The sequence below is a fragment of the Macrobrachium nipponense genome, chromosome 2, assembly GCF_015104395.2.
Source record: "Macrobrachium nipponense isolate FS-2020 chromosome 2, ASM1510439v2, whole genome shotgun sequence".
Taxonomy (NCBI): domain Eukaryota; kingdom Metazoa; phylum Arthropoda; class Malacostraca; order Decapoda; family Palaemonidae; genus Macrobrachium; species Macrobrachium nipponense.
In genome coordinates this window covers 117,034,636-117,061,323 of record NC_087201.1, presented here as the reverse complement: position 1 = coordinate 117,061,323, position 26,688 = coordinate 117,034,636, and the positions used below count along the sequence as shown (strand labels likewise).

The 26,688-nt window shown below is 40.6% G+C and overlaps 2 protein-coding genes across 4 annotated transcripts in view; one reads left to right on the top strand and one right to left on the bottom strand.

Moving 5' to 3' along the window:
• LOC135220927 (uncharacterized) overlaps positions 1-26,688 on the top strand; it is a 241,443-nt gene that overhangs the window by 82,017 nt on the left and 132,738 nt on the right. The window lies entirely within an intron of this gene.
• LOC135220925 (uncharacterized) overlaps positions 1-26,688 on the bottom strand; it is a 43,010-nt gene that overhangs the window by 1,690 nt on the left and 14,632 nt on the right. For 2 of the 3 annotated variants that reach the window (XM_064258575.1, XM_064258576.1), the window contains exons 2-7: positions 19,240-20,127; positions 18,414-18,713; positions 17,772-17,899; positions 16,148-16,273; positions 15,323-15,455; positions 14,311-14,349 (exon numbers count right to left, since the gene is read on the bottom strand). In XM_064258575.1, coding sequence (XP_064114645.1) covers positions 14,311-14,349; positions 15,323-15,455; positions 16,148-16,273; positions 17,772-17,899; positions 18,414-18,713; positions 19,240-20,087 — 1,574 coding nt within the window. In that variant the 5' untranslated portion in view covers positions 20,088-20,127. The remainder of the gene's footprint in view (positions 1-14,310; positions 14,350-15,322; positions 15,456-16,147; positions 16,274-17,771; positions 17,900-18,413; positions 18,714-19,239; positions 20,128-26,688) is intronic. The other variant, XM_064258577.1, reaches the window with a different exon arrangement.

Here is a 26,688-nt window from a genome sequence, read left to right as displayed (position 1 = left end):
CGTGACGTCTCCTCAAGGAGTGTTTTTCGTCATCGGAGGCTTCATCCCCACGTAAAGGGTGGTAGTTCTCAAGGTGCTTCACGTCCCGCTGAAAAGGACGGCGCGTAATGTTGACGCTTCACGTCCTAGTTCTCCGCTTTTGCGATCTTCGCCTGACAGTGCGTTCGCTGCTTTTCCGCCGCAGAAAAGGCGTCGTAGAGAGTCTTCGGAACTTGGATTCAGTTAGCTCGTGCGAGCGATACAGTCGCTCCAGAGCTCGGGAAGAGGCCCGTACCTGGGAGGAGGAGGGAGGCGTCCCCTCGCCGCTCTTCCTGCTCACAGGATCAGTCCCTCCCTGGAGCAGGAAGATTCGCCAAACGAGAGGATGATTCAGGTCACTGCAAGCAGCAACTTCAGGACGCTCTTGCTGCTAGAGAGTCTCTTCCGCGTCGTAGGAAAGGATGAGAAGCTTCCTGTGAAGAAGTCAAGAACCCGCTCTTTCTCCTCGCTCGCCTCTCTCTTCGTTCGAGTCTCCCCTAGAGTTCCCGTTCTGCTCCCCAGCAGCTCTCTAGAGGAGGTGAGAAGTTTCGCTTCTCGCTCTCAGGATGAAATATCTCCCGCTCGCAAGTCTTCGTATTGTTCGCAAAGCGAGTGGTGGACGCTGAGCGCGCTTCTGTGCAAGTGGAGCGCGCTTCAGGTGCCGCCAAACGCGCACCTGTTGTTGATAAACGTGCACCAGTGAGCGGCAGCCGCTCGCTGACTGACGCTCGGGCGCGCGCACTAGTGGAAGCCAAGCGTGCACTAGTGGACGCTCGGTTGGCGCGCCAGTGTGGACGCCAAGCGTGTGTGGTGGGAGATGTCGAGCGCGCACCCGTCGGCGCCAAACGTGTGGGATTCGGACGCCAAGGCGCGCGCTGGTAGACACCAGTTCCTCACCAATGCAAGTTCAGGTGGATGAAGGAACCCTTCCTGTTCGTCAGTTTTCTTCAGAGTTTCCTCCTACTTCTCCAGTTTCTGAGGAAGGAGTTAGCGATGATTTAGTAGAAGCAGAGGAAGAACAGCAACCAGCTACTGTCTCATCGGACTATAAAGTTTTGATGCGTCTTTACAGTCGGAGTTCGGAGAAACTTTTCAACCGGAAGCCCCTCGTACTCCTCCTTCTCAATTTTCTTCTTTTAAGGCAACGAAGACATCGGGGTTCATTAAAATGAAGAAGTCGCTTTCCACGAAGCAAGCGTTCCGGAAAGTCCATGAGTGGGATGGAGAAGAGAAAGCGTCAGGAAAGTCCTCTTTAGCTTTACCGCCTTCAAGACTCTGCGGTAAAGGAGGCATGTGGTACGAGACAGGAGAAGACATAGGCGTTAAACTGCCAGCCTCTGCTCAAGGTGACTTCGGGAGCATCGTAGACGCCTCCAGAAGAGCCCTTCTGTCTTCATCAAAGGTCACTTGGACCCATAACGAGTCGACTTTCACCTAAAAGGACCTCTTCCAGGACGCTAGAGGTCTTCAACTTTCTCGACTGGTGTCTTGGAGTGTTAGATGCCAGGTCAAGGAGTTCTGATACTATTAGTCTGGGGGAGCTGTCCAGCGTTCTTTCTTGTATGGACAAGGCGTCAGGGATGGTTGTCCTGAGGAGTTGGGCTACGCACTTTAGCTCGGGGATTCTCAAGAAAGAGAGCGCTCTTTTGTAACTTCACGGCCAAATCCGTCTCTCCAACGCAAAAGGCGGACTTGCTTTTCGCTCCTTTCTCAGACCATCTCTTCCCCCAGGCTATGGTTAAGGACATAGCTTCAAGCCTTCAGGAAAAGCAACGCAAGATCTTCTGGCTCAGTCTTCTAAAAAGGGGGGGGAAGGCCAGCAGCTGCTTCATCTTCTGGAGCTTCGTTTGCCAAGAAATCGAAGCCCTTTCGTGCTGGACCTTCCTCGAAAGCAGCCTCCCGAGGAAGAGGCTCTTCCAGAGGAAAAACCCCGCTCCGTCAAAGAGTAGGAAGTGATTCGGAAGTCCTTCAGACGCCGGTAGGAGCCAGGCTTCTTCGATTCGCGAAAGCGCTGGGAAGAGAGAGATGCCGACCCTTGGTCGCTGGATGTCGTGAGGAAGGGTACGGGATCCCTTTCTTGAAGTCACCCCGCTATCCTCAACACCAAAGGATTTGTCTCCCTCTTATCGAGGAGAGAAGCAGAAAAGTGCTTTTCGATCTGCTGGAACAAATGATCGAGAAGCAAGCGGTGGAACAGGTCTTCGACCTGGAATCGCCAGGGTTTTTTTAAACCAAACCGCCTTGTTTCCCCCTGGTGTCCCGAAAACATTCGGGGGGGTTTGGGCTAACCCGTCCTCGATGTCAGCAGCCTAAATCTCTTCGTGATAAAGAAGAAATTCAAGATGGAGGACGACTCAATCGGTGCTGTCAGCTTTGAGACCGGGGGATTGGATGGTCTCACTAGACCTCCAAGACGCGTATTTTCACGTCCCCATCCATCCCCAATCAAGGAAATACCTGCGATTTGTCCTGAAGGGGAAGGTATTCCAATTCAGGGCACTTTGCTTCGGTCTGACCACAGCGCCGTGGTGGTTTTCACCATTCTCATGAAGAACGTGGCAAGGCTGCTTCATTTGGAGAATATACGGATCTCTCTCTACCTAGACGACTGGCTTATTCGAGCTTCATCGCGGGAACGGTGTCTGGAGGACCTGCACACGACCATGACGTTAGCAAAGTCCCTGGGGCTTCTTGGTAACCTCGAAAAGTCGCATTTGACTCCGTCTCAATCTTTAGTCTATCTGGGGATTCAGATGGACTCAGTGGCTTTTCGGGCTTTCCGTCCCAGGGCGACAACTTCAATGTTTGGAGAAAGTGGCGACCTCTCTTGGGGTAAGGGAAACATGCTCGGTGAGGGAATGGATGAGTTTGCTGGGGACCATTTCCTCACTGGAGAAGTTTGTTTCTCTGGGAAGGCTCCCAACCTCAGACCTCGTTCAATTCCTTCCTAGCCGAACAGTTTGGAAGAAACAAGCCAAGATCTGGAGGCGATCTTGTGTTTAACGAGAGAGGTGAAGGATCACCTAAGTTGGTGGTCAGATCCTCGGAAGCTCGCAGAAGGGCTCTCCCTCAAACTTCGGAACCCCGACCTAGTGTTGTTTTCCGACGCGTCGTCCACGGGTTGGGGGGGCAACACTAGGAGGGAAAGAAGTGTCGGGCACCTGGAGAGGGGAACAGGTGTCCTGGCACATCAATCTGAAAGAGCTGTCAGCCATTTATCTGGCTCTCAGGTTTTTCCAGAAGAAGTATCGGCAAAGTCGTTCAGATCAATTCGGACAACACCACAGCGCTGGCATACCTAAGAAATCAAGGGGGAACTCACTCGGCCTTTCTCTGTTTGCCATCGCAAAGGAACTCCTTTTGTGGGCAAAAGCGCAAGAAGTCACGATCCTGACAAGGTTCGTGTCAGGAGTACAGAACTGTTCGGGCGGACCTTCTCAGTCGGCGAGGACAGCTGTTGCCGACAGAGTGGACCCTTCACCAAGAGGTTTGCCAGTCGCTGTGGAACCTGTGGGGGGCTGTCCACAGGTGGATGTCTTCGCAACGTCCAGGACGAGAAGACTTCAACTCTATTGCTCCCCAGTTCTGGACCCGGGAGCAGTCGCAGTAAGACGCCCTACTTTGGAGTTGGTCGGGCCTAGACATATACGCTTTTCCCCCGCTCAAGATCCTCGGGGAAGTGATGAGGAAGTTTGCGGGCATCGGAAGGACGCGAGGATGACACTCATCGCCCCTTCTGGCCGGCCTCAGCCGACTGGTTCACAGAGGTGATGTCCTTCCAAACTGGTAGACTTTCCGAGGACTCTACCCTTAAGGAAAGATCTACTCAGACAGCCCCACTTCGAGAGGTACCACAAAAATCCTCCCCGCTCTGAGTCCTGACTGCGTTCAGACTATCAAGAAGTTGGCCAGAGCGAGGGGTTTTTCAAGACCTGTGGCGAAGGCGATTGCCACCCGCAAGGGAGGCCCTCCTCGATCGCTATGTACCAATCGAAGTGGGCTGTCTTCAGATCCTGGTGCAGGAAGAAGGGCATTTCCTCCACCACAACCTCTGTGAGCCAGATAGCTGACTCCTTCTTCATCTGAGAGAAGAAGTGAAGTTGGCTGTTCCAACTATTAAAGGCTACAGGAGCGTGCTTTCTGTAGTCTTTAGACACAGAGGACTCGATTTGTCTAATAATAAGGACATTCATGATCTCATTAGATCGTTCGAAAGGAATAGGAAGGTAGTCCAGCCTAAAGTACCCTCGTGGAACTTGGATGTGGTACTCAAATACTTGATGTCGAGTAACTTCGAACCGCTTCCATTCAGTTCTATCAGGAATCTGACGAAGAAAACGATCTTCCTAACCGCTCTGGCGACGGCGAAGAGGGTTAGCGAAATTCAGGCCATTAGCAAGCAGATTGGCTTTTCAGAAAGTAGTGCGGTGTGTTCTTTAAGTCCCATGTTCTTAGCAAAGAACGAGAATCCTTCCAACCCGTGGCCGGGTCCTTTGAAATCAAAGGGTTGTCAGATATAGTTGGAAACGAACGTGAGAGATTCCTGTCCTGTCAGGGCTCTAAAGTTTCTATCTGCAGAGAACTAAAGCTTGCAGAGGTTCATCGGACAATTTGTGGTGTTCAGTGAGAAAACCTGATCTTCCTATGTCGAAAAACGCACTGGCGTTCTTCATCAGGAATACGATTCAAGAAGCGCATAATAAGTGTAGTGACAGTGATTTAAAGCTTCTGAAAGTAAAGCTTCACGAGGTGAGAGCTATTGCTACTTCGGTAGCCTTTCACAAAAATATGGCTCTCAAAGATATTTTGAATGCCACATTTTGGAGAAGCAATTCGGTGTTCGCTTCACACTACCTGCGGGAGGTGAAAGTGACATACGAAAATTGCTTCTCCCTCGGACCATACATTGCTGCAGACACTGTTTTGGGGGCAGGAGGTAACACTCATCCTATCCTTTAGGGATTAGGGGGGTTTTTATTTGTGTTTATGGTTGTGGGGGTGACCGCCTGGGGCGGGTCTCTCCCCTTCCATTAGCTTAGTTAAGTGGGATACCTTTGTAAACTAAGCCAGGTGGTGGTATTTTTGTCTCGTTGCCCTCATTAGTATGGTCCATGGTCTAGTCACGTCGTGGTCTCGCCCCTGTTGACAGATCATCTGGAGTGCACCAGCTTCATAGGTCTCTACCTTGCTGGCAACTCTAGTAGCACAAGCAGACTTACGTGGCAGTAATCACGAAGCCAGCTATGCTAACAGGTAAGGAATCAAGATATCAATTATCTGCACATATGTGTTTCCTAAATCCTCTATTCTGTCTCTCCCACCACCAAAGGTGGGATTCAGCTATATATATCTGACAGGTAAGTTGCATGAAACAAAATGATATTGTAATGATACAATTAAGTTTGTTCATACTTACCTGGCAGATATATATAATTAAGTACCCGCCCACCTCCCCTCAGGAGACAGTGGAAATAAAAATTATGAATAGAAAATGGGAATGATTCCTGATACCCGCCTCCCAGCGGCGGGAATGGGTACTAACCACCTGACTCCCACTCGTGTGTCGTAAGTTTTAAATTCTGTCGGTGTCGGAAATTATCAGCTATATATATATCTGCCAGGTAAGTATGAACAAACTTAATTGTATCATTACAATATCATGTTTCCCGATTGCATCGTTTATATAACCGTGGATAAGCTAATTTTGTGGCAATTTCTTATGTTAACGCATTTTTAAATTCAAATGTTTAGGGTCACATCTTACAAGCTCTGGTAAATAAAGTCTCTTATTTATCCTTCTCTATTGTATCATTATGAAGAGAGATATTTAACATGAAAACATAAGTGCCCTTTGCGGTAAACTTATTTCGACCTTCAGGTATCTTTCGTTCATCAGCATAAAGGGACGGAAGTTTGGTGTAGGCTCTTTTTAGTGTAAATTGCCGGGAGGATTCCCAGGGTTGAAGAGAAGAACTGTGAAGACTACACACTGAAAACTAATCTCAAAAGCAATAGTTTTCAAAATCGTTTCTGAGGGGACCGTACCCCTTGAAGTCTCTAGAATTTTATATTGCTTCAATTGCATATTTTGTAAACGTAAGCAAGAAGTCTTTTTGCCGTCTGGAGCTGTCAAAACGTAAATTTTATTTGTATATTAATAAGAATAATTATCATCATCATCATCATCATCATTATTTTACTGAGATCACGACAGACACAGTCAGACACCAACTAAAGAAAACACCCAACTGGAAAGCCCCAGGTCCCGATGAAGTCCATGGATACTGGCTCAAAAACTTCAAGGCTCTACACCCACGAATAGCAGAACAACTCCAGCATTGTATCATAAATCACCATGCGCCCAAATGGATGACCATAGGAAGAACATCCTTAGTACAAAAAGACAAGAGGAAGGACCTGCCTACCAATAATGTGGAAGTTACTAACAGGTATCATCAGTGAAAGGCTATACAACTACCAAGAGGATACAAACACCATCCCCCACCAACAGAAAGGCTGCAGAAGGAAGTGTAGGGGCACAAAAGACCAGCTCATGATAAGACAAAATGGTAATGAAGAAAACCAACCTAAGCATGGCATGGATAGACTATAACAAAGCCTTCGACATGATACCACACACATGGCTAATAGAATGCCTGAAAATATATGGGGCAGAGGAAAACACCATCAGCTTCCTCAAAAATACAGTGCGCAACTGGAATACAATACTTACAAGCTCTGGAATAAGACTAGCAGAGGTTAATATCAGGAGAGGGTTCTTCCAGGGCGACTCACTGTCCCCACTACCCCTCGTAGTAGCCATGATTCCCATGACAAAAGTACTGCAGAAGATGTATACTGTGTACCAACTCAAGAAAAGAGGCAACAGAATTAACCATCTGATGGTCATGGACGACATCAAGCTGTATGGTAAGAGCATCAAGGAAATAGATACCCTAATCCAGACTGTAAGGATTGTATCTTGGGACATCAGGATGGAGTTTGGAATAGAAAAATGTGCCTTAGTCAACATGCAAAAGGGCAAAGTAACAAGGACTGAAGGGATAAAGCTACCAGATGGGAATAACATCAAACACATAGAAGAGACGGGATACAAATACCTGGGAATGATGGAAGGTTGGGATATAAAATACCAAGAGATGAAGGACAGGATCAGGAAAGAATATATGGAGAGACTCAAGGCGATACTCAAGTCAAAACTCAACGCTGGAAATAGGATAAAAGCCAGAAACACATGGGCGGTACCAGTAATCAGATACACCGCAGAACTTCGCAGCATAGACCAGAAAACGAGGAAACATACGACAATACACAAAGCACTACACCCAAGAGCAAATTCGGACAGACTATACATAACACGAAAGGAAGGAGGGATGGGACTACTCAGCATAGAGGACTGCGTCAACATCGAGAACAGAGCACTGGGGCAATATAAGAAAACCAGTGAAGACGAGTGGCTCAAGAGTGCATGGGAAGGAGGACTGATGAAAGTAGACAAAGACCCACAAATATACAGACAGGAGAATGACAAGCAGAACAGAGGAATGGCACAACAAACCAATGCACGGACAATACATGAGACAGACTAAAGAACTAGCCAGCGATGACACGTGGCAATGGCTACTGAGGGGAGAGCTCAAGAAGGAAACTGAAGGAATGATAACAGCGGCACAAGATCAGGGCCTAAGAACCAGATATGTTCAAAGAACGATAGATGGAAATAACATCTCTCCCATATGTAGGAAGTGTAATACGAAAAATGAAACCATAAACCACATAGCAAGCGAATGTCCGGCACTTGCACAGAACCAGTACAAAAAGAGCCATGATTCAGTAGCAAAAGCCCTTCACTGGAGCCTGTGCAAGAAACACCAGCTACCTTGCAGTAATAAGTGGTATGAGCACCAACCTGAAGGAGTGATAGTAAACATCAGGCGAAGATCCTCTGGTACTATGTTATCAGAACAGATAGGGTGATACGTGCAAACAGACCAGACGTGACGTTGATTGACAAAGTCAAGAAGAAAGTATCACTCATTGATGTCGCAATACCATGGGACACCAGAGTTGAAGAGAAAGTAAAGGAAAAAATGGATAAGTATCAAGACCTGAAAATAGAAATTAGAAGGATATGGGATATGCCAGTGGGAATTGTACCCATAATCATAGGAACACTAGGCACGATCCCAAGATCCCTGGAAAGGAATCTGGAGAAACTAGAGGCTGAAGTAGCTCCAGGACTCATGCAGAAGAGTGTGATCCTAGAAACGGCGCACATAGTAAGAAAAGTGATGGATTCCTAAGGAGGAAGGATGCAACCCGGAACCCCACACTATAAATACCACCCAGTTGAATGGAGGAGTGATAGACTGAAAAAAAATATAATAATAATAATAATACGGTACTGTTTACCCGCACAAGTTTTGAGTTATTTTGACGTATTATTGGGGGACTGTGATAGACAAAATAATAATAATAATAATAATAATAATAATAATAATAATAATAATAATATAACGGTATTGTTTACCCGAACGTATTATTGTATGCAAAGTACGAATCAGATTCCTTTAAATAAGGTCCATTTTACTCTAGTAGATGGCAAAACTAAAATTCATGGTATTGTACCCGCAGCTGTTTCAGGTTCGTATCTAAAGGCAGAAAAGTCCAGTCCTGTAGGAATAAATGAGTTTACATAGAAATTTTTCATATTGCTGAGAAACTATGAATGCATTTAAATTAAAAGGAATCTTGAAAATCTATCTACAGTAGTTTTTTTTTTAGGTAACCTTTTTATAATATTAATTATATATATATATAATAATATATTATATATATATATTATAATATTATATCTATATATATATATATATATATATAATATATTAAATGCAGAATATATATGTAGATGTTGCATAACAACGAAATGAAAAGGAAGATTTGAGGGGATTATATAGATTAATAAGTGCTTCCCGGAATTTTCATTTGAAAAACATCAGATTTATCGTTTCTGATAATGATGGTCTGCCACGAGGAAGTTGGACGGTGTTTAGGGTGGTGGGGTCATGGGGTGGGAGGGGGGGGCACGCAGCTACAGCTGGGAGTGGGAGGGTGGACTTGAAGTGGGATTTGGTCATCCCATGGAGCAGGTGGGAGCGCGCCAGGTGGAGGAATAACGTGTCAGGGAGAGGGATGAGGATTTTGACGGCAAATGAATGAAAATGAGAAAGGTGAGGTACTGTATGTAGTATGTCGCGTGAATTGAGAATTGTAACGTTAATTTGCCGTAGTGTTGGTATTGAACCAAGCGGCGTATTTGTTGCGAACAGAACCAATAATTTTGCTTTCTCTCTCTCTCTCTCTCTCTCTCTCTCTCTCTCTCTCTGTCCATAAAAAAAAGAACGTAAAAAAAATATTTGTGTTACATATCGATGATGTGCCAAGGTTCTGTCTTGAGAAAGAGTGAAGTAAAATCGAGAAGAGGTTTATCATTCGTTTCTGGTTTCCAGTGGGGCGACAGTCCACTTTGGTAATTATTAGACATCATTAACATTTATATCTGATAACGAGGCCGTTTCCCGTGTGAACTCTTGCGGTCCCCCAAAGACACGTGTCACAACGGGGGGTACACAGCTTTGGTCTCTGCCTTACGTGGGCATAAGGACCACAGTTTTAAATTCTCCTTGCCTCTTGTTTATCTTCGGTAATTACATGGTCAAGTAGGCTTCCTATTGGTTATGACATCCTTTTGATAAATGCGGAGATGGAATTTGATAATGATTATGGTAATGGGATAACTAGTTAATTTCGCCCATTTAACTTCGTTGTGAATATCGCATTTTCTACATTTTCTAAAGTATTTTTTGCCAGTCTTGATTAATACAACGAAAACGTAAGAGTTTACTGTGGGTCCTGGAATCGTTAGCTGATAGGTCCGATTTGCATCCATAGGCATATTTATTATTTGCTTCAAAGGATTATCGGAAATATTTACTAATGTCAGATGAGTAATTAAACTACCGCTTTATCAAAAAATGTTCCGTGGGATGTCTCAAAATAGTTGATATACGTATATATATATATATATATATATATATATATATATATATATATATATATACACACACACACACACACACACACACACACACACACACACACACACACATATATATATATATATATATATATATATATATATATATATACTAAATGCCAACTTACCCACTTTTTCTCTCTCGTTGAATTGTGAAATTCGTGTCTGTGAGACTGGATAAATCTGTAGTTATTTAGTTACTTTTGTAATCCTAAAACTATATTTGCCTGTATTTTTGTTACAGTTGGCAATAGACAAAGACTGCATAGTTTCATACCTATGTATACGTATGTGTGTATGTGTATATATACATATATATACATATACATACACACACGAGTACTTGCAGAAAGCAAGATCTATGCCGGAAAATTACACACACATATGTGTGTATGAATTTATGTATGTATATAGTGTGTACTATATATATTTATATTTACGTAAATATAAATATATATATATATATATATATATATATTATATATATATATATATATATATATATATACGTACACATATATACTACAAGCCCTAATGCACGTATCAAATCTTCTAGGCTGAAGCCGTGGTTGGATAAAAAAAGAATACTGTCACTATGTTGTTATATTTAACCTTTCCCAAACCAACAGCTGTTTCTGCCATTAACTCCTGGCTCTTCTCGGCTGCACTTGGTTTACAGTGGAGTAGGCCCCGTAGGGGGGTAGTGCCTCAATGCACCCCATGCGGTGCACTGTAGGCATTACTTAAGGTTCTTTGCAGCGTCCCTTCGGCCCCTAGCTGCAACTACTTTCATTCTTTTTAATGTACCTTCTTTCATATTATCTTTCTTCCATCTTACTTTCCACCCTTTCCTAACAATTGATTCATAGTGCAACTGCGAGGTTTTCCTCCTGTAACACATTTCAAACCTTTTCACTGTCAATTTCCGTTACAACGCTGAATGACCTTAGTTGCCCCATTGCTTGGCATTATGCCTAAAACTTATAAATGAAATCAGTCAATACAGTGGAGTAGTTACTTTCGACTACAGCCATCAATTAATCGAAAAAAAAAATAAAATTTGAACAAATTTCATATTTCAGAAAAGTTATGATTTGCGAATGACATCGTTTATGATGATTATCCAAGGATCCCTTCGCTTCCAGAGAGCCCCAAAAATCCTCAGTTTATGGAATTTAAATAAACTGGATGTCAGGTTTGGGAGGCTGAAGACTTCCAGTAGAACTCTCCTGCAGCTGTCGTCTCCCGCTGTCTGTAATGAAGACGCTTCTCCACGTCCATCTGGGGTATTCACGCAGGCCTTTCGTGTGAACGACGTTGGGCACCGATGGCCGCCCTTGTGATGGGGAGCAAGCATTGTCGCCCGTGGAGTGGGGCTCCAGGGTGTCTAGGATCAGCTTGTTTTGCAGATTTAGACTCTCGATACTCTTGGCTATATGTGTCCTTTTAGGGATCCGTAGAGATTCATGGAGAAGCATTCTACTCGGTAAAATTCGCTAAACATCCTTTTTCTAAGCTGTGGGATTTGTGGTAAATTTTCATTTTTTAGTCTCGTTTTTTGATCAGTTTTCGGCTTTAATCTGTTTTTGAATGCAATTCCGTACGAAATCGACTGTAGCCCAGAAGAGGACCAGGCGATAATGGCTGAGGCAGCTGTTGGCGCAGGAATCAAAGTTATGTAGGAACAGTTTTTGAAAATTAGATTTAATTTTGTAATTAATTCGAGATTTCAGCCATGTATATACTATATATATATATACATATATATATATATATATATATATATATATATATATATATATATATATATATATATATATAAAGGTTTGGTTGTTATTTGTGCATATTAATATATTTTAACACATTTGAAAGTCTTTAACCAATGCCTGGTGGGATCAGTTAGTCTGATCCTAACTGCAAAAGAAGGGTAAATCCGCTTTTAAACGAGGTAAGAAAAAAGGAAGCAAGGAGGAATCCCAGAACGGAGTATTAGTAAAGTTTAAGAAAGTAGTGGATGCCGCTACGATGTCTGAAGAAAACATTTCCCACGTGTTGAGGGACAGTATAGAATAGGGCCTTTAAATAAAGCCACATAGCGGCGGAGGATCTGTGAAAGAGATAAGGACGTGAAACTTTGGTAGCGTTGCCCTTGATAAAGTCCTGTCGAGAAGGATACAGTAGATAGGTTAAGGTAGGCTGTGCGGATTTATCTTGCTTTTGCATTTGCGCGTCTTACGTAATTTTGATGTATTTATTTTGTACTGTTGTATGCGAGACCTGTTTGCCATTGTCGTGCGTAACAGGTGATGACGATACACCTCGTGTGCCACGGAGGACAAAATATGTACGTGGCACTTGTTGTGTCATACTATTAAACGTCTACAACGTGCTGTCCAAGAGCAATAGCCCTTGCTGGCTTAAGACCAGCTTAAATTAAAACAACCAAAACTTATTGCAGTTGGAACCATTATTCACCGAAATAAATTTTTTAAAAAGATTAACTGCACATTTATCCTGTCTGGATTCCGCAATTAAACATCGTATTTACTGAAGGAAAGGGGAGAGATATATTCCTAGTTGGTAACGTTGTACAGGTGTGCTCGGACACCTGTGGCGGGTGCGCTCGAACAGGCTGTCCAACGTTCCCAATGTTTACGCTTACAAATAGTCACTAAATATTGAATACTGAAAACTAATGTAGAATTATAGAGTTACTGCGTATGGAGTTATTGTTAAATAGCAGTTTAGGAACTTAAAAATGCACAATTATTCGCGTATTTTACAAAATTATTTCCAGCTGCGAAAGTTCGTAGGTTTTCTCTCCTGATTTTTACGTTGAGATGGCTTTTACTCATTTTCATAAAGCACCTCTCCGGTATTGAATATGAAGTAGGTACTAATTATGCTTAGTTTTTTATTTTAGATTTTTATTTTCACCTTTATATGGGGCTATTGGAAGTTTGGAAGAAACATTGAACAATAAACATGAAGGGTTTCATAAATTAATTTCGTCCTGTAGTTGGAAAGTAGTTTCTTAAATAGCCGAAATCGTCTCTCTCAGAAATATAGTTACGAACTTGTCTTCCTTGCACGCGCGCGAACACGCACTCACATCATATATAATACATATACTTATAATATTATTTATAATAGTATATAATTATATAATATATATATGTATATATATATATATATATATATATATATATATATATATATATATATATTAATATCTTATTGGTATATAAGATAGATAATGTGTCCGTGTTTGTACGTATCTTGCTGTTATTTTCATGTGGTTTTCACTTCTACTGAATAGCATACATCTGTGATCTTTTGAACACACACACACACACACACACACGTTATTTCATTTTAGATTATGACAGCCTTCGCTGGCACGGGGTCTTGCTCTCGGGTAGCCCGGAAATTACAGCTTATAATCAGCAAGCGGCAGAATTTGCAATATGAAAATGTCCGTTTATATAGCAGGAGAATATAGAGGCAATACAAACGATGAAAGGTTCCAAAAAGCAGGGAGAAAACGTGAATATTTTGCTTGAATATTTGTTAGAGAGAGAGAGAGAGCAGGTGTCAGCATCCAATACTGTATGTTGCTGTTGTCGGATGTTATAATAGAGCAAGAGTTGCAATATAAAAAACCTTTTCGATGAAGGGAGAACTTTGTCAGACCAGCAGTCCTCGTGATATTGCCTACGAAAACATAGAGTCATTTGCGTTCAGTACTTCGGTTATATTTCCTACGTGTTCCTTCCGATAAAATTTGAGAAGCCTTTAAAGTAATCCTTTCATATCGCCGGATTAGCAAAGATTTTAGATTTACAGAATCCTCGACATGAGACAATCTTGGTGGTAAAATTTTTGAGTGTTGTATAAATTCTTAGGAGAAGAATTGCAGCGAATTGTTTTTTTGGGGTATCTTCCCGTCTGTTTTATATCTCTTCGTAGAGAGAGAGAGAGAGAGAGAGGGGTGGGGAGGGTGTCTGGAAATGACGGGATATGCTGTAATTTATGTATGTTTAAAGCAACCAGAGAAGCAGACGACAGAACTTCTAGTCGCAGTAGTTGGTAAAATTAGACCTGTTGATTTCAGAAGTTTTCAAATGCAAGAAGAAATATTTTTATGAAAAGTTAAATTAGGGTCCGAAACTTACCTCAGTGTCTCCAGCTTCGAAGGAAATCTGTCTCGGCCCCTGAAAGAGAAATAGATACGTGGCAATTACGTGGAAATAGTGGTGTATGCCATTTATTAATTTAACTCCTGTTACTCTCTCTCCGTTCTTACCATCAGACTGTCTTAGCATTCTGCCATGATTTGGCTTATAATTTTGGACTAATCATTCTCTCTCTCTCTCTCTCTCTCTCTCTCCTCTCTCCTTCATCTCTCTCTCCTCTCTCTCTCTCTCTCTCTCCGTCTTACTGTCAGACTTGTCTTAGGCAAATTCTGCCATGATTTGGCTTTTAATTTGGACTAATCATTTCTCTCTCTCTCTCTCTCTCTCTCTCTCTCTCTCTCTGTTCTTACTGTCAGACTTGTCTTAGCATTCTGCCATGATTTGGCTTTTAATTTTGGACTAATCATTCTCTCTCTCTCTCTCTCTCTCTCTCTCTCTCTCTCTCTCTCTCTCTCTGTTCTTAACGTCAGACCGTCTAATGTCATCATTGTTATGACTTCGGATTTAGGAGTAATCGTCCGAAACCGACCTACGATCAGTCTGTAAATGGGAGTCTGGGACACACACACAAGCTCTGCACCTTTGAAAACGGGCGAAAGACTCCCCTCGTGCACGTACTTCGTTGTCCGGAGCCCTTTTAGGGGAAGGAGTACTATTCCTGCTCTTTATTTTCCTGATCACTCAATACCGTGACCTCCTTTATATATATGGACATACTGAATCAAAGCCCAGCAACAGAATCGGGTTGGATGTGCCGAAAAGGACAGCGACTTTAATCCTGATGCAAGAGATCAGCTGCCTCATGAAGGAGGACAGACAGCCAATCGGAAAACTGCAGTCAATGAAATGGGAACGGAAGGTGACAGGCTTTCGTCCATTTTCAGATTTTCAGTGTCGTCTTCACATCCCCGACAGCTATTTCTAAACGGTCGAAGGAATACTCCTAACCCTGTATTTTTATTCAGGACTGCACAAAATCCGTAGTACTCACGTCAGGCCGTCCATTTTGGTGCATTTCTTCCCCGGTGGCTTGCAGAAAGGCAGTCTTTCACGTAGCACGTCGAAGGCGTTGTTCATATCACGCATCCTCGTCCTTTCGCGGTCACAAGCAGATTTCTTATACTCTGTGGGTGGCACAGTGGGGCACATGGCGGTAAAACGTGGAGTCTGAGGATTAATCCTGTAATTTTACTGGCCCTAACTCGCGTTTTTCATAATTTTTTGTGACTGTATGATAAGTGATTACTTAGAGAAAGGACGGATCTTCCTGCATTTCTAGGCAACGCTAGTTAATTAACTATGGTTACTGTACATATTACAATGGTGATTTTGATTGTGACTGGTGGACAAAAAGTTTTACACTTGCAGAGACTATCCCCATTAATATTTCGAGTATATTATTATTATTATTATTATTATTATTATTATTATTATTATTATTATTATTATTTTATTATTATTTTAGTAGTAGTAGTAGTAGTAGAGTAGTAGAGTAGTATAGTAGTAGATAGTAGTAGTAGTAGTAGTAGTAGTAGTAGTAGTAGTAGTAGTAGTAGGAGCCAGATAGAACAATTTTGCAGTAATGGTAGAATAAATGATGTAAAGCAGGAGGTGTCTATTTGAACACTGTGGTTGAAAGAACACTTATGAACCCTACTTGTCTGCAGACTTGTAGTAATACTCATTTCATCAGTGCTGTGAAAAGAACGCCACATCAAATATTCAGAATAATTCAATATAGTTCTGCTTATACGAATTGAATTATTTTGAATAAATAGACAGGACTCACAAAATAATGACCCAGTCCTGTGCTCACCTTCTCGTGAAAGCTTCTCGTGGACCCTTTGAGACCTGGCCCTCCCTCCTCTTGACCCAGGTCCTGTGCGGGGCAGGCTGTTCGGATCGACAGGCTGATTGGCCAGGGTCCCATTGCTGCTAACTCCTGAAATGAAGGCAGACGAAACATAAGTACAATCATTTCTTAGTATTTTCTTTTCCGTAACCGTGTATTTCTAGCAAATTATTCCATTTACGTACAGACTTTCCTTAATAAAATGTACAATGGGAGAGTTGGTGGGGTGTACAATCACTATATTGTTGAAGTAAGGTAGATGAAAGTTCAGGTCGGAGAGGAATGGTTGAATATTTTAGGCTTAAGGGTAATCAAGACAAGTGACATTTATAAACAGGAAGTGTGTAGAGCACTTGAGGAGAAAATGGATGAAAAATGGGCAGAACGCAAGGAAGGACTCCAGGGAGAATAAGTTGTTCTATAAAGAAATGAGAGAGAGAAAGGTGAATTAGTAAACCTTTCTCATAATAAAACGTGCTGTGGAGAGCTGCTTTCTGTAGAGAGCAGTCCTAGGTAAAAGGAAAGAGTTTTTTTTTTTTTTTTTTTTTTTTTTTTTTAGGATTTCTAAAACTTGAATGACAGGCAAGGGCAGCGCTGAAGCATGTGAGAATGGAAGGAGTTAGGAAAGGTTGGATAATGCTTTTGGAAATTACCGTTCATGACAAGTAGGACAGTAACTGGCTGAATAATGGAAATGCATTGGAAATTGAAGGGGTTGCAGTGATTGAACAGGGTGTGTAAGGTATGTTTGATTAATGAAAGGTCATGAAGGAGTAAGGTAGATGTTTAATTCTTCCTCTGTAGTATAACGATAAGTTGATTGCTGAGACTGAGAATTACAGGACCATAACTTGGCCTGCTTTACCAAAGGTGGGATTTTGATTAGAAGGTAAGGTGGACGACAGAAGGTATGATAGGAGAAAAGCTGTTTGGATTCAAACAGAGAAGAGTGTTTGGGGTTGGGTGGAGATTGTTGGATATGAAACAATTACGTGAGAACTTGGAAAGTGCAGGGGAAAGGTATACATGAACCTAGGATGAGTAGAGGGTGAATTTCTGAGAGCAAGTGTTTATCTGTAGGCGGGAGAGCAACTGCTTTTGGAGGAAGAGGTGAGAGTAAATGTGAATACGAGTAGTTGTGTGGGTAAATGGGAACTGGGAAGTTGGAACAGTGAATCTGAATATGCTGAGGAAAGAATGAAGGGTGTTAGAATAGTGAAAAGTTTATAGTTCAGGACCGGTAAGGGAAAAGATAGGAAGAAGACCTCGAAATGGATGGATGCCTGAAGTGAAGTGAAAGGGGTCGGTGAACAGGAGCAGCCTTAACATCCAGAGGGTTGAGTGCGAAGCGGGTGAATGGCATAGTTAGTGTGCAGTATTCTCTATCGTGTTGCATGGTGAGCCTTCTTTGTACTGTATGAAGTGAATAATCATGCGATGGTTTTCTGCTGTAGGAGTTCATACAGAACTCAGCAGTTCGAGGGTGATTGTGGGAGTGACTATTGTCTTCTCTCGGGACCCACTCAATGCAGAAGCAGTGGCTAAATGATGATGTTGTTGATACTAGGTCTCTCAGATCGTGCCTTACCTGAAGATGGTGGAGATGTGTAAGGACGACTAAGTCCATTGACTGGGGGACTTCCATGAGAGTATGTGAGGCCGAGTTGCCCAGGAACACTGGTGCTTGGCCCACTGACTCCACACTGATCTGTGTATCTGTAGAGAAGAGTTTTTATTTTTATTAAATTTTTTTTTCTTTCTTTTTTTATTTTTTTTATTGGAGACGTTCCCTTAGTAGCAGGATTCCGTACGACTAGCTGGTAATGTATTTAAAATATATTTCATGAAAAAGATTGTTCGTTCGTTTTTCTTTGAAAAAGGATTGGAGCCCCACCCCGCCGTTTTATTTTTTTTTTTTTTTTTTTTTGTGCTAAGTAGACTTATGTGAGAAGCAGTTCATGTATGTGTATGTCATTTATATTTATATTTATATTTCCAAGGTCATATTTACGTAATACACTTAATATTTTTATTTAAACCATAAAAATGAGCAAAGGAGTTGTGCATGAATGAAACAGGAGAGCGTTGCATTTTTAGAGAATCTGGAGAGCTTGTTGAGTGATTACCCATTTATTGGCTGGAGATGAATTTCGTAACTTCCAAAATCTAGCTGTTAATAATCTTTGCTTAACGTATATTCTCTCAATACTTTTAAACTGGCATAACCAACCTGAAAGTATATTCCGGGGGGTAGCTGTGAATTCCTGGTATCAGCTGCGTGTGCAGACTGTCTGAAGGTGCCAGGAGCGGTGTCGATCGAGTGAGGGGTTGGTAGGTACTCAACGTGCCCATGGCATCCACGTAAGCCGACTCGTGGGCATATGGCAAAACAGTAGCTGAAGGGGAGGAAACTGTCGGAGGGGCTGGGTAACTGCTGTAGAGCGTTGCAGGCACAGTCCTGTTGGTACAATAGTCTGCGTTTACTAGCCGATTCGCGCCACAGTCTAACTGATGAAAACCACTTCTTGTGCTGGTTTGTGGGTTTCATATTAGAATGTCAAATTGTACAAATAAAATGGCGATTTCTCATCATACGATTAGGTAATGATTAGTTGGATTTTTTTTTTTTTTTTTTTTTTTTTTTTTTTTTTTTTTTTTTTTTTTTTTTTTTTTTTTTAAGAGGTAGCAGTCGGTTTATTTTGTATCTGTAGCATTGGTGTGAAAATGATAATTTAGAACCGATTTGTATCAGGATTATTGCATATAAATAAATAGTCAGTATTGCATTTCGAAACTGTGACATTGTGTCATACATATTGCAAGTATAACGGTAAATATAATGGTATATATAATTGTCGTCATTTCTTTGTTTTAAATTTGATCGTACTTTACCATTTATACAAAAGAATGAAAACCTAGAAAAAAACCAAGATATTCATAGATTTCATTCCACTTGCTTATCGTGAATGATTGAGTTAATGTATTTGAGAACTGACGATGTTAAGTAAAAAATATTCAAACTCGAATGATTTGGAAAGATAAGGAAAGGGACTCACCTTAAAGTAGCGTAAGAGGGAGCGGTTTCAAGAGTGGTGTGAGCAGGTGGCGGTTCAAGAACTCGCGTGGCTGTCGGTTCCAGACTGTGGGCTGGAGGGGGGTCGGAGGTGAGGGGGGTCAGGGAGTCTGACCCTCTGAAAGCTTCCCCTACTCTGCTGAAGGCGCTTTCGATGCTTGGCAGCCTCGTCGGGCCCATGTTGAGCTCGTCCTCCGTGCGAAATAATTCTGATGACAAGCCGAGGCTTTCGCTGCTGTTGCTTCCTCCGGAGACGTCTAATACGCCGGAGTCGACGGACACATTTCCAGCAGGAGACGGCGGGGCCAGTGGGGCCATCCGTCCCAGGAGCGGGTCTCCCCTCGGTCCCCCGGGGCTGAAATCTACTGGAACTTCCTGAGGGGCGCTGTTTTTCAGGCTGTAGCTCTTTTGAGCGTCTCTTCTGTCGGCCTCTGCCGCGTTTGCGATTGGGAGCGTTATCACTCGGCCGTGGTGGCGTAGCTGGATGACCTCGCCTCGTCCTGGAATGCGCACCAAGTTGCTTTCGGAATCTGGGATGAAGTGCACCTCGACGGTGTCTTCTGGTAGGCTGAGACCGGCCAGGTTGGTCGGGTGGGTGGTGACTGCCGCGTGCATCTCTGCTGTCGGCGCCCTTTGTGTGTTGTCTATTGGGTGACGGTCCCCTTTGGAGGGAGACCTTTTCTCTACGCTGCTGGTTTTGCTGCCTTCGGAGGCGCCTACGCCATTTGATGCGGCGCCTAGGCGCGTTGATCTGGTCTTGATGTGATGCGGGTGGCCGACGCCTGATCCCTCGCTTTGCCCGATTTTGTTTAACTTTTGTGCTTTTGGCATAATTCACTCGGCTTTCATCACCTGCTGCTGGACTCTGCTTCTGGTGGAAAGTGAGGGAATGATAGTTATTCATAGGGCAATAGTGTTTTGCTTACTTCTTTGTTAGAGAGAGAGAGAAAAAAAAAGTTAAAAATGTTGGTAGTAGGAAGTGCTCGTAACTCACTGATTAAAATACTAGAATAATAACGATGAACATGCAAGTATTGCGAGATTACCCGAATTTGGTTTCTGTTGTAGGAAAGTAAGAAAATTAATAATTAGTGTTAGTAAAACTTCCTGCACCATGACAAACTTTAATTAAACCAGATGATAACAGCACTTATATTCATAATGAAGTCTATATTATTCTGTCCACTTACAACAACTATTTATCCCATTTATTTGGTTGTGCACTCATTATTAAGCTTTAATTCAACTGATAGGTAATCTGTATATCAAAAGAGCAGCAATAGGTTTTTACGAGTTAAAAGTATCTGCCCAAAGGATTATCTAATTTTATGATTTATATGTACGTTTCATATATGTGTACTATATCTATAATATATATAATATATCTATATATATACATATACATATATATATATATATATACTATATATATATATATATATATTTTTTTTTTTCTCTCTCTCTCTCTCTCTCTCTCTCTCTCTCTCTCTCTCTCTCTCTCTCTCGCCCTGGGGTTGTTTCAAGGTCATGTACGAGCCCTTACCATCTCATGTTCATCATTATCATAGAAATGTTACAGTAAGACTGTGAAAGCAGGGATTTTCGGGGAATTCGTGATCTCACCAATTCACTTAGGAACATTTGATCCCCATGGCCTGGTACTAAACATGGTGAAACAGTGATTCATGATCTACACTGTTTCGCCGTGTTCAATACTAACCCCTCGGTGATCAGATGTTTCTCACCATGTTTAGTACTATACTCTAGCTACAAAAGGTTGAGACTCGAGGGTGATTAGCAATGCTGCCATATTTTCTTAAACTCGTTAAAACTTTTCAGGGAAAACTGGGTGAAAATTTGGTAGATTTGGCAAAATTTTTGAGCGGCGCTGCCATTTCCTCGTTTATGGATAATTAAGGGAAGTGACCGCCAAGGGCCGCAGTTATGAGGACTGTCTGTCACCTCCCTCCATTCGTCGGTACAAAAGCAAAACGCGGAGATCAAAACATTATAATACTAGGACCTTGCTGTACATTTTTCGAGTTGCTTAATGCAAAATTTAATTAGGGTTATATATATATATATATATATATATATATATATATATATATATATATATATATATATATATTATATATATAAACCCTAATTAAATTTTGCATGTGTATGTGAGTGTGTATACTATATGCGTATATATATATATATATATATATATATATATATATATATATATATATCTACACCTTTTATATATATAAGTGCATACATTAAAAGTAAGCATACATACACATACACAAGGCATATACTACTTTAACACGAAGTCACTTGTGAATAAAAGCAAATGGCGGAGCTTACGTTAGTTTATGTCCACTTTCTGGATTAACCTTAACCTCAAGGTAAATCCTGAAAATGTGCAGTTACTTATATAAGTTCATGGATGTCTGGGTGTTTGAGACAGATTTCCATTTCACCCCTTTCTGGATGACAGGTGACTGGGAGTGTGAAACTGGCCAAATGTTCAACTACCTAACCCTGCTGTAGAAAGTTTCGGTGTGTGCCCGTCTTACGACACTATACAGACCCGTTGTCCAGAAAGGGGTTGGGTGGAATTCAGTTTTACGTCCGGAGACATCCATGAACTTATATGAGTGACTATACCTGTTTGGATTAGGATTAAATACCTTCTTTGGCAAGATGGGAGACATGTCAATGCCACTAACCATAGGAAAGTCTCAACCTTTCGTAGCTAGAGTATTGTCCCTTGGAGGATCAAATGTCCCTCAGTGCATTTGGTTGCCAAGGGGCCAATACTAAACGCGGCGAAACAGTGTAGATGAATCGTTGTTTCGCCGCATTTGGTAGTAGCCCCTCGGGGATCAAATGTCCCTAAGTGAACTGGGCATTTCACAAATTTTTCTGGTTTTACAGTCTTACTGTAAATACACTGAAATAACATTTTCCCTTATAGCATCATTTCCCACCGTGTCCTACCAGCTGACTCCTGATATTCTTTTTTTCGAGTGTTTTATCTAAAACAATTCTTGTAGATAGTTTCATTGCCATATCGTGATATGTCCATTTTAAATTACAGATTTAACCAGAGTTCTGTAACTTCGTATGCAGTTTCAAAATATTATTTTCAAATCCTTTTAATCCTGCCCACATTTGATTTGCCTTTAATAGCTGACAAACCCGATGCTTCCCGGGAAAACTCTGAAGAACTCGGGAAAATTTTCCTGCATCTCTTTACACTTACTGCCCCTTTGATCTATGAATTACTGTGCTGACTGTCACTTTTATCCAAATATCACAGTGCTGACTGTCCCATTTACTAGGTGTTACTGGCAAAATTATGTCTTTTATATAGAAATGACTGTCCCTTTTATCTAGGTATGAACTGTTAGACTGTCCCTTTTATCTAGGTATGAACTGTAGACTGTCCCTTTTATCTAGGTATGAACTGTAAGACTGTCCCTTTTATCTAGGTATTACTGTAGTGGCTGTCTCATTTATCCAGATGTTACTGTGGTGACTATCCCCTTTATCAAGGTATTACTCTACTGACTTTTCCATTTATCCAGGTATTACTGTGTTGACTATCATCCTTATCCAGGTAATACTGTGGAGACTGTCCCATTTAAACATGTATTACTGTAGTGACTGTCCCATTTATTCAGGTATTACTGTGTTTCATGTCCCTTTTATCCAAATATTACTGTACAGTTTGTCCATTTTATCCAGGTATTACTGTGGTGACTGTCCATTTTATTCAAACATTACTGTGACGACTGTCTCTCAATTATTAATGTGGTGACTATTCCGACTACTGTTCTGTCTGTCCCTTTTATCTAGGTATTACTGAGGTGACTGTCCCATTTATCCATGTAATACTGAGGGGGCTGTCTCATTTTTCCACATATTACTGTACTGTCTGTCCCTTTTATCCAAGAATTACTGTGCTGTGACTGTCCCCCAGATATTACTGTGCTGACTGTCCCTTTTATCCAGGTATTACTGTCTTCCTGCCCCTTTTATCCAGGCACTCCTGTGGTGGCTGTCCATTTTATTTTATCCAGATATTATTTTGGTGAGTGTTCCATTTACCCCGCCCCCCATTAAACCTAAACACACCGATGTAGCTGGAACACCCCTACTAATTCTAAGCCCACCCCTCATTAAACCTATACACAACCCCCAATATGGATTTGAAACCTACCCTGTTATCTAAGTTGGGTCAAATGATAGCCAAGTGCCAAATTTTGTCTAGATTGGTTAAGTGGTTACCACATAAGTTACAAAAGGTAGGGGGATGGGGAAAGGGGGGTACGGGTTGGAAACCTACCATATTGTCTAATTTTGATCAAATGATGGCCACGTACCAAATTTTGTCAGATCAGTCAAGCGGTTCGGATTTCTATAGCGCACAAATACACACACAAACATACAAACAAATATACAAACAAACATAAAAATAAACATGCGCACATTCACATTATAAAGATACATATGTAAATAAATTCTTCTGTTAAAACAGAATACGTCTCAAGTATAAAAGGCCCATTGATACACACTGGTTTATAACTAAGGTCTATATTTTGGTGGTAGTCAGTCGAGCGAAACATAGTCCTTAGTTATAAACTAGAGTGTTTTAATTGGCCTTTTATACTTAAGATACATATGTGTGTGTGTTGATATAATATATATAATATATATATATATATATATATATTATTTATTTAATGTATATTATAAAATATATATGTTATATAATATTATTTATGATATGATATATATATATACACATATTTTTAATAATCTTTTATATATATATATATATATATATATATATATATATATATATATATAATGGGAATCATGTCTGTTTGTTCCAAGTGAATGTCTACACTAGTGAAATGATCATTATGAAATTTGGCACAGAGATTAAACTGCCATGGGGTTCAAACATAGGCTAATTAGATTTTCTGAAAAACATATATAACACCCCTAAAAAGTTTTTACCTCTACCCCCCAGAATGTAACTTTCTTAGTTTTGGGTTGATTTGGTTCGAATTTGAAATGTAGGTTATAGGCGCTAATTGCATAACTTCAGAATAGTTATGAAGCTGTAGTTCCAATAAGGAGGGGGTGAGAAGTGGGTGACATGTAAAAATAACTGAAAACGACAGATATTTGTGTCTAATCCATTGTTTTAGGGGTCGCTGAGATGAATAGTGACAGACCTGATGTCTTGTAATTCCAAGTTCAGCCCCGTTAGAGAAGGGGTCAGAAGGTGATGACATGTAAAAGTAACTGAAAATGACAGCTATTAGTATCTTAACCCATAGTCTTTCAGGTTGCTGAGATGAATAGTACACTCCCGAAGCCTTTAAGTCCAAGTTTAGCCTTGATAGGAAGAGGTAGGAAGCGGGTGACATGTAAAAAAACTGAAAACCACAGATATTAGTGTCTGATCCATAGTTTTAGAGGTTGCTGAGATAAATAGTGGCACTCCCAAGTTCAGTCCTGATAGGGGGTGGAGTGAGGAGGGAAAAATAAAATGTAAAAAATGAGATATTAGAGTTTAACCCATAGTTTCCAAGGTCGCTGGGATGTAACTGAAGCAACTATCTGAACAGGAGAGAGAGAGAGAGAGAGAGAGAGTTAGATTATTAGTTGTTATTCAGAAGTTTCCTGGGCAGCGACAGGTTTGTCAGCTAGTATGTACTATATCTTATAAAAGTGAATATAATATGTATATGTATACATAGCCTATGTATGTATGTATAATGTATATATATATTATATATATATATATAATAACATGCACAAATAAATACATGTGTGTGTGCTGATATATATATATATATATATATATATCTATATATATATATATATATATATATATATATGTGTGTGTGTGTGTGTATGTGTGTGTGTGTGTGTGTGTGTGTGTAGTGAAATAAATTCTTCTGTTAAAACAGGATACATCTCAAGTATACAAAGCCCATTAAAACACTGGTTTAAAGCTAAAGAGTATATTTCGGTGGACTCACTTCCACCCATATCAAGCAGTGAATGACATGAGTTTCATTAGAGAAATATCTAGTGCGATATATGCCCATAGGTGATGCCTTGGGTCAGTGCTAAGCCGCCGTATGTTCCGTAAATTGTCTTAATTCCCTTCATCGTTTCCGTAAGGAAGATATTGTCTATCTGGTCAGAGTCCCGGACTCCATTGGAATGGTTGTTCCTATTATCTTGTTGTTTTATCAGTGAAGATTCTACCATTTGACGTTTGTTGCGACAGCTCCTCTTGTATAAGATTCGGGACGAGTTCCAATCCAAAGTATGGTTTGAATTATTTATATGATGGAAAATTGCCGAACTATGTTGTCCATATCTAACTGATAATTTATGTTGAGTTAATCTTACCAAGAGAAATTTTCTAGTGAAACCATAGTATGACTTATCTCAATCCCTACAGGGGATCTCATAAACCCTTATGTCCTTGGAAACTGGTTTTTGCTGAATGTTAATTGAGGACTTCCCCAGTGTATTCGGACAAGTGAATATATAATTGTTGGAGGGACATAAGATTTGTGTGATCTCTCGTAAATTATCCTCGTGGGAGATTACGATTTTGTTTAAGTATTTTTCCTTTTCTTTGTTTTCTCTGGTTTTGTAAAAAATGGCTTTTTCTACTATGTGCTTGGGGTATTTCTCATTGTTTCAAGTTCTTTGTTGAGAAAGTCTGGGGAGCAGATATACGTATATATATATATATATATATATATATATATATATATATATATATATATATATATATATATACACACATTATATACATATACATACACATACATACATATTTTATACCAAACATGCACTCGCACACACACATAAGTATGTGTGTATAGTTAAAAAACTATAAACAGTAGTAAAGTATAAGAGTAATTCTCTTTTAAGACAGAAAATAGTTTTTTTAAGAATAAACTGGACTCACACCTGTGTTATTTCTTTTAAATAAAAAGCTGTTACGTATATTTTGTTATTGACAGAACCAAACTTACTACACTTTACATTAGTACTCCTCACATATTTCTTCGGAGATCAAGAGATCGCGGGCAAAGCAGCTGAGGTAGCTGGGTGCTGCAGAGATTGGAACGACTTTGCATTGGCACTGTAAACCAGAACGGAAATTAACGAAAGGTTTTTGCTGTAATTCTTCTGTATGATTTTAGTGTGAATTAAAGAAGTAAGTTTGAAACTGTTGAAAAGAATAATTGTATTTTGTATGAATATATGTATAATATTAAATATATATATATATATAGTATATATATATATATATATCTATATATATATATAAATAAATAATATAAATTATAAATATAAATAATATAAATACATATATATATATACATTATATATA